General features: G+C 38.0%; 1 protein-coding gene across 1 annotated transcript; it reads left to right on the forward strand.

Moving 5' to 3' along the window:
• Positions 1-1,300: 1,300 nt before the first annotated feature.
• Positions 1,301-1,786, forward strand: LOC138886097 (secreted RxLR effector protein 78-like). Its single transcript, XM_070167128.1, has one exon. The coding sequence runs from the start codon at positions 1,301-1,303 to the stop codon at positions 1,784-1,786; it is 486 nt and encodes a 161-aa protein (XP_070023229.1).
• Positions 1,787-9,620: the final 7,834 nt, after the last annotated feature.

Here is a 9,620-nt window from a genome sequence, read left to right on the forward strand (position 1 = left end):
GATTTCACTTATATGTTGAATTTGAAAAAGAATAATATTTTTGGTTTATTCAAATTCCTCAATGTGACCTTATACAAAATTTTAAGTTTTTAATTCTAATTAGATCTTTTAAATAAAAATTCTCTTTTTCAAATAGTTAAAAAAATTGAATGGGTGAAAAACATCCATGCAAGACTTGTTCCAAACAATTAAAAATAAAAGGAAAACTTAACTTTTATAAATCTCAAAGAATTAACAATCATTATATACCAAAAAATCTAAAATTTGAATAATTTCTTAGGAACAACAAATATTTTTTTTAATCAAGAAATCCACTTATATTTAGCTTAATTTATCATTATTTAAAAAATTAAAGATTTTCGTAAATTAACTTATTGGAATCACAGATAATTTCTGAGTTACCATGGATTTCTTCTCGATATTTGAATAAATATGATAAATAGTTTAAAATTCTGAAAGTTAACGATGTATTACAGAATAATATTATTAATGGAATATTCTAGTCTATTTTGGACGGCGACGATGGACTGTATAAGGGAGGAAGCAAGAGAGGCGTTGGGAGTTTTGAAAGGTTACTATGGCGGGCACCGAGGCGACTGGTGGTGGAATGATGTGATCCAAGGTAAAGTGGAAGCCAAGAAAGTGGCTTACATTAAGTTAGTAGAGAGCACCGACGAGGATCAGAGGAGAGCGAACAAAGAAAGATATAAGGAGGTTGGGAAGGAGGCGAAATTAGCGGTCATAAAGGCTAAGATTGTTGCTTTTAGTCAGCTTTATGAGGAACTTGGGGCAACGGTGGGGACAAAAAGTTATTTCGGTTGGCCAAAGTGAGAGAGAAGAAGGCTCGCGACCTGGATCAAGTGAGGTGCATCAAAGACGATGACAGTCGAGTATTGATGGAAGAGACCCAGATTAAGCACAATGATAGTCGTACTTTCATAAACTTCTGAATAAAGAGGGGGATGAAAATATCGTGTTAGGGCAATTGGGGCACTCCAAGAGTCATCGAGATTTTAGGTATTGTAGGCTCATTATGGTTGAGGAGGTCTTGGGTAAGATGAGTCGGGACAAAGCGACCAGACCAGACAAGATTCCAGTAGAGTTTTGGAGATATGCGGGTAGAGCAGGCTTGGAGTGGCTGACTGAGTTGTTTAATATTATCTTCAGGACAAAGAGGATGTCTGATGAGTGGCGGTGGAGTACAATGGTTCTGGTGTACAAGAACAAAGGGGATATCCAAAATTGTAACAACTATAAGGATATCAATTTACTAAGTCATACCATGTAAGTTTGGGAGAGGATGGTGGAAGAGATGATAAGGAGGGTGGTGTCTATATCGGAAAACCAGTTCGGGTTCATACCAGGTCGTTCTACTGCAGAAGCTATCCACCTTATCAGGAGGTTGGTGGAACTATACAAGGGTAGGAAGCGGGATTTGTATATGATATTTATTGACCTAGAGAAGGCATATGACAAGGTCCCTAGGGAAGTCCTTTGGAGGTGTCTGGAGGTGAAAGGTGTGCCGGTGGCTTACATTAGGGCGATAAAGGATATGCATGATGGAGCTATGAGTTGGGTTAGGACTGTGGGAGGTGACTCAGAGCCTTTTCCAGTGGTTATGGGGTTACACCAAGGATCTGTGCTCAGCCCATTCTTATTTGCTCTGGCGATGGATGCACTAACACACCATATCCAAGGAGAGGTGCCATGGTGTATGTTATTCGCTGATTATATAATTCTGATTGATAAGACGAGAGATGGTGTTAATGGAAGACTGGAGGTATAGAGGCAGGTCTTGGAGTCTAAAAGTTTCAAGTTGAGTAGGACTAAGACGGAATATGTAGAATGTATGTTCAGCGACTTGACGGGGAAAGCGGATGTGGAAGTCAGGCTTGAATCACAGGTCATCCTCGAGAGAGAAAGTTTTAAGTACTTAGGGTCAATTATCCAGAGAGATAGAGAGATCGACGGGAATGTTACACACCGTATTGGGGTGGGATGGATGAAATGGAGGTTAGCGTCTAGAGTCATATGTGACAAAAATATGCCACTGAAACTCAAAGGTAAGTTCTATAGAGCGGTGGTTAGACCGTCCATGTTGTATGGAGCTGAGTGTTGGCCAGTCAAGAATTCACATATCCAGAAGATGAAAGTAGCAGAAATGAGGATGTTGAGATGAATGTGTGGGCACACTAGGCTGGATAAGATTCGGAATGAATATATTCGGGAGAGGGTGGGCGTGGCTCCCGTGGATGACAAGATGCGGGAAGCGCAACTTAGATGGTTCGGACACATGCAGAGGAGAAGCCTAGATACACCAGTTAGGAGGTGTGATCTGTTGACTTTGGCAGGTATGAGAAGAGGCAGAGGGCAGCCTAAGAAGTATTGGGGCGAGGTGATCAGGCAGGACATGGTGCGACTTTAGATTTTCGAGGACATGGCCCTTGATAGGAACATGTGGAGGTAGAGAATTAGGGTGGTAGGCTAGGGGTTAGTCGAGAGTTCTTCCCTCTTTATACCGGGCAGTCTGATAGAGTTTTGTTTAGGTTTATTAGTAGTCTTTGTTGTGTTCATATTGTTATTTTGCATAGTTTTGTATTATTGTCCTTTCACTTATTCGTGTTGTTATTTTCTTTCTGACATATTTTGTTGTTACATGACTTTTCTCTTTTTTTCTTTTCTGATATTATTGTCTCTTCTGTTAAGCCGAGAGTCTCTCGGAAACAGCCTCTCTACCCTTTTCGGGGTAGGGATAAGGTCTGCGTACACTCTACTCTCTCTAGACCCCACTAGTGGGATTTTACTAGGTATGTTGTTGTTGTTGTTGTTGTTGTTGTTGTATTCTACTCTTTTTAAATTTCGTAACATAAAATGAGTAATTGTATATATGAAAACGTAAAACATTATTAAAAAGTGAAGCACCTCTGTTATATCCAAGAACCCCATACTTTCGCTTTCTTTGATATTTTTAATTCTTTCCTTCATTTATTTCGTTTATTATTTTTATATAATTTATGTGTGAGATTTATATAAGATACATTTTCAATTGTTATAACCTATTTGATAATATAGTTTGAGTTTAATTATTTCAAGACTTTTGCCACATATAAGAGTACTTTGTTGTTTGGAATCCACACCTTAAAAGAAATATGTTACCAAAAATTTTACACGTTAGATTTTATGTTTTTCCTTGTAGTTCTATAGATTAATTGAAATACTAATTGATTTCAAAATCCTAAATATTAGGACTTCCTACATTAGTTCATATAAAGAAATAATTTAATATGTAATATTTTAGTTGACTTTAAAGTCATAAATATTAAGAAAATAATAAAATGACTAATTTGTCCAATATAAACTATATTTTAAAAGGGTAAAAAGGCGAACGCTATTTCACTAAGGGTCTTCGTGCATTTAATAGTGAAATTTATATAGATACACTTTCAAATGTTATAACCTACTTGATAATATAGTTTGAGTTTAATTATTTGAAGACTTTTGCCACATATAAGAGTATTTTGCCATTTGGAATCCACACCTTAAAAAAAAATATGTTGCCAAAAATTCCAAACGTTAGATTTTATGTTTTTCCTTATAGTTCTATAGATTAATTGAAATACTAATTGATTTCAAAATCCTAAATATTAGGACTTAATACATTAGTTCAGATAAAGAAATAATTTAATATGTAATATTTTAGTTGACTTTAAAGTCATAAATATTAATAAAATAATAAATAACTAATTTGTCCAATATAAACTATATTTTTTTTGGTAATTAATCACTATTATATTAATCACCCGTAAAACTGTACAAAACCATAGCATCGCTTGCACAGCTAGCTATCTCATTACAAAACTCCATCTGCTATGTCCTACACTCCTCTATACATTCAAAGGAAAATATAACTATGAACTGTACTTTGAATACTAGCAGTAACTTTAACATTACATGTGTATGCTATCTCACGGGCAATACTATTCCAATCATGTGTCCTTTTCTTAAAAATTCTCAAATTTCTCTCAATCCAAATAGCGTGTACTATTTCTGCATATACCAGTCTGAATATTCTTACTCTTGTGGTCTTGCCTTTAGCATAATGCAAGCTCCAGCCCGTATGTTGCTCCCAATTCTGCGTCCTGGTATAATCATGCTGCATCCATTGCATAAGCTTCATCCATAGGTTCCGCGTATATTCACACGTGACAAACAGATGGTCTCTATTTTCCTCATGGTTGTGACATAGAGTGCATTGTGTATCCACTGCCAAGCCCCACTTTTCCAGTCTATCTGTGGTTGGGAGTCTTCCATGTAATAGCATCCACATAGTATATTGTGCTTTTGGCCTCGCGCAATTCTGAAACATTAGGCACTTCCACGGCACTCGAGTTTGTTGTCCCAACAGCTGAAGGTATATGTGTCTAGTTACACTAGTGTCCTTTTTGTTCCTCTGTACCAGACTACAATCAGTTCTAGCATTGGAGATTTGTCTGATCATCCAACAGGCTTGCTTGGGAGATGGCATTTGCATGAATTGCTGCCCTTTGATATAATAGGAGTGAATCCATTTAATCCACAATCTAGCTTGCTTTGCTTCCACATCCCAACATATTTTTGAAATAGCAGCCCTATTCCATAGATGGATGTTCACCAGGTTTAGGCCTCCACAAGATTAGGAGAGCACATCTTTTCCCAAGATGTCAATGCCTTCTTAGTTATGGTATTGGTTGCAGACCAGATATAGCTACGACAATATGCATCAATAGTTTTAAGCACCTTAACAGGTAGAGGTAGGAGCCGAGCCCAGTATGCTTGTACCCCTTTCTCCGTATGTGAAGTCTGTTTGCCAAAGTGTTTTCCAAAGCTGTTCTGGGATTTGTATTCTGATTTCAAAATGTTCGTTTTCATGCTATTCCAACTACTATTTTACTAAAACCAGTACAGGTTTTCAGAAAACTCTTTTCATTCCTAAGACCTTTCTTTATACTATTTACCAAACTCTTTCAAATCATTATGCACTCTCACATTACTCTTACATTACTAAGTCCTGCCCCTCTCGTATGTGTACTACTTTGAGACCCTTGAGATCTCTCTAAACTCTGGCATATCAAGGCTAGAACTTCCACACTGCACATAAATTAGATTTTACTTGAGAAAGGTCTGGGTGTGAGCACTGCCCGGGATCCTTGAGGTCCTTAGGGAACTCTGACACACATAGACATGAAATTGGCTATGGAACTGGGGGCACTTGAGACTACTGAAGGCTTGGAAATTACTTTGGGCCTACTTCAGGCTCCCTATAGTTTAATGTATATTTATAATTATGTAATTCATTCAATTCTTGGTCTGTAATAATTAATTGTAAACAAATATTGGGGTGACTAGTGAAAAAGGGGGGATAGTGGTACATTGTGGGTAAAATTTGGGTAGATAACATGCCTATAAGGTTTATTGTGATTTACATGTGCTGTGTTAGACAATCTGCCTATAGGATTTCTTGGTTGAAATGAATTGTACCTGCTCCATTTCATATAATTAGATATCATGCATATAGGGTGTAAAGCAACTGAGGTTTAGTTTCCATTACAACATGTATTCAAATTCATCTCCTTAGAAATCATGCCTATAGGGATTTTGCTTTGGTCAAATAAGTTCTGCTTGCTTTTCCTTATGTTTAATTAGAAATCATGCCTATAGGATCTAAAACTAGTTTAGTTAGACCTAAAATCAGTTTAACATTAACTCATGTTTGTAGATTCTGAATCGGTTTAATTAACTAATCTATTCGTATCTTTAATAAGTTTTCAATGCTGCATTAATTAGCATCACTAAAAAATCATGCCTATAGGATCCAAATGGCCCGTTTTAAATTGTTTGTTGTTTTACTGCATTCTTGATCAATGATTAGATAGCATGCTCATAGGACATCATTATTATATGTCTAGGCAAGCCTATAGGGCGATTAAAAATCCTGCGAGTGTAAAACTATGCTCTGTTATCTGTGACTGCTCATGCTCAATAGGTCTAAAAGAATCAGTAGGCAAACTAGGTCTTTGACACTTTGGTCCTAACTCAATACTGCATATTCACTGCTCACCTAGGTATCCTATTCTAGAGTTCCTCTTAATTATCTGAAAACTGTTGTTTGAGACGTGCACTTACTTGTTCTGTTTGTGGAGGTAAAATGTGAGCCTTTAATTGTTCCCTCTTTAATGAAGTCCTAATTATTTTTGGTTGACGCCTAGATTTTTCTCCTTTAAGTTCCTTAGGATGGTCTAGAACTACCTAAATTAGAGGTCCTAAATACCTCCAAGGCCACAAGGAAGGGATGGGTAATGCACGCATAGGATATCTTTCAAGATTGCTAGAACGTTTTAGGTTATGACCAAGGGGTGGGAATTGGATGGTAAGGATATGATGACTATGCGCTAATGTCACGTGTGGCCCCTCATTGAGGAGTGATTACCAGGAATTGTGTGGGTATGATCCTGTAGGCTAACCAACCTAGGACCCCTATTTCCCAACTCTCGTTGCTTAAATGAATTTACTTTTCTTTACATGTGTGCAAGTTGTTCAAACCTCTCTCTTGCTCCTATTTCCTGAATCATACTTGTGTTTAGAATGTAAAAACATGCTCTTATTTGCAAATATTTGTTGAAATTGTTTACTTGTAAAAAGACTAATTCACATAGTTTAAGTTTGGGCAGGTCCCACCGGTGTGGACCGCGAGGGGTTCCCAACACCTTCCCCTAAAGGTTATTTCGAGCCCTTACCCTAATCTCTGGTAATGCAAACCAGTTACGTGAGTTAACCGATCTAGGTGCCCTAACACACCATAATCCGTTAGGTGGCGACTCTTCACATACCCAAATCTAGGAAACGAGTTGTTTCCCCATGAATTTCAAAACCCGGACTCCGTGAGGAAAAATGGGGCACGACAGCATGGCGACTCTGCTGGGTATATTTAGGCTCTTACCATAACAAACTTATTTTTGTGAATTAGTCCAAGCATGCCTTGTCACGTACCATTTCCCTTATTTGAATTTAACTATCGATTTTCAAGCATTTATGATTTCTTTTCCTAAAACTGACTTGTCTCCTTGTTTTCTTTTTCCGTAACTGCCTTTCAATTATTTAAATACTGCATTTATTATTTTTCTATGTGCAAACGCCTAACAACATGATATTTATTATTGCATAAATCATGTTCCACATCATATTCCACTCGTGCGTATCAAATCCTATAGCAACGCTTGATGAGTGGTTATGCTCTTCCAAATTATTACCCTTAAATTCGAAAAGTCTTATTTGCGGTTAAACTAGTCGATCAGCGGTGCAGTCGACGGTTCCTTGCCTTTCCCCCTCAAGTTGTCCGTTTGAGGGTACCAGTCTAGACCCCATAGTAACCTTACTCTTATCGTAATTGTGCAGGCATCATGGTCAAATCTAGTCGGATTAATATGTTTTCCATATAATAATCCTTTAAGACGAGCCTTATCCAAAAGTCCACTAGGTTTCCATGTTTGCATGAGGCTAGCCCTTGCCTCTATATCTGCATGAGGCTAATCCTTGCCACCATATTTGAATGAGGCTAATCTTTGCCTCCATATTTGCATGAGGCTAACCCTTGCCTTTATATCTGCATGAGGCTAATCCTTGCCTCCATGTTTGCATGAGGCTAATCCATGCCTCCATATCGGCATAAGGCTAATCCCTGCCTCCATATCTGTATGAGGCTAATCCTTGCCTCCATATTTGCATGAGGCTAATCCCTACCTCCATATTTCCATGAGGCTAATCATTTCCTCCATATTTGCATGAGGCTAATCCTTGCCTCCATGTTTGCATGAGGCTAATCTTTGCCTCCACGTTTGCATAAGGCTAATCCCTACCTCCATATCTGCATGAGGCTAATCCTTGCCTACACATTTGCATAGGGACCAAGCATTGTCCCTTCTCGTATAAATATCGATCTATTATGGTACTATCTATTTGTTTTCGATTGGGCTAAGCTCTGCCCTTCATTTTATAAGACTAAGCCGTGTTTTGGTAATGTCATATTATTGTATCTTATAGGCTGAAATATCGCTGACCTATCCAAAGGCGTCATAGTCTAAAAGGCATCATCCTCATAGCTGGAAGACACCATGTCATGGCCTGAGGACCTCTCAAATTTGCATATCATTATACAAAGGCATTGTTCGGAGGCACCATATTCATGGCCCGAGAACATCATTTCATGGCCTACGAATCTCGCCTAAAAAATTCATGGCCCAGGACATCATGGTCTGAGGACATCATCCTTAACCACCCGAAGACAACTTTCATGGTCCAAAGAAAATGTGCATCATGTTTAAACTTTCGCACAAATACATGTTTGTAGTGTCTCTTTATCTGTAGGTGACTAGTAAGCAACTGTTATCCTAGCAGGAGCGACCTCGATCCAGTTCATTCAGCCATCTCAAACCTGGACCATTCACCATAACCACACTTGCATCCAGTCCGAAATCTCGTGTCCATTCTTGTAATGACTTCATCGGTATATTCCGCCAATGAATCTAGAACTACAGATGGCCTGATTCCTGTAAAACCAGGAATATGTAGGCAGCTCAAAGACCGGAGTCCGGCCTCTATCTTTCAAAACATCCCATCCGGTCAAAATAGGCCATCATGTCTTTACCCGAAATTCTTTCATCTTTTTCGGGTAAAGAAGGGCAGCTGTTGATACCCAATTTTACCATAATATTTTCAAACTATGCCTTGGCACCAATTAGCATTTTTCATACAATTTCTACATTTTTAAAATATTTTAATTAATTTATCCCGGTATTTTATTAATAAAACAATCACTGATTGCATCACAAAATAGTTTTATAATAATTTTAGTAGCTTAATTTATCATTTGCATTTATATTAAGTTTCAGTTATTGCATAAATAGCCACATTGGTATTTTTAGGATGCAATTGCAACTACTTTGCGATTATAGACTGTGCATGCATTATTACATTATTTTTTACCGAAAAATAGCCTTTTATATTTTTTAAATATTAAGTAATTACTTTAAAACATTTTCATGCATGAAAATCATTTTTATAATTTATTAACCATTTTTTAAAATTATTTTTGCAATTAATTACGTATTTAACAAATAGCCCCTTTTAATTTGGACCTAGCCTATTAAATTAGCCCAATTTTAACCCCATCCCCACCCCCCTCCCCGCAATCCCAATCGGGCCCAAAAACTTACCCAACCCAAATCTATAACACCCAACCCGCCCCCAAATCCTTTAATCTTGGCTGTTGATCACATAGATCAACGGCCACCATTACCCTTACCTTTTTTAGTTCCAAACTAACCCCCAAACCCGGCTATTCTCACCCAAACAGCTGCCCTGAGACCCCTTTCCTCTCCATTGATCTGAAAACCTAACCCTAATCCACCCTTGTCGGCACTCATCTATGGCCATTCATGGCGGTTTCTCACCACCCCTAGGCATCTAATGGCCTCTCCTGTAATGCTATCGCCATATTCGGGTCCTCAAGGGACCAGGGTTAGTTTTCTTACGCCTTTGGCCTTTTCTCGCCTATTTCAGGCTATTCCAGTTCGATTTTGAGTAAG

Source organism: Nicotiana sylvestris, chromosome 2 (assembly GCF_000393655.2).
Source record: "Nicotiana sylvestris chromosome 2, ASM39365v2, whole genome shotgun sequence".
NCBI classification, from domain to species: Eukaryota; Viridiplantae; Streptophyta; class Magnoliopsida; order Solanales; family Solanaceae; genus Nicotiana; species Nicotiana sylvestris.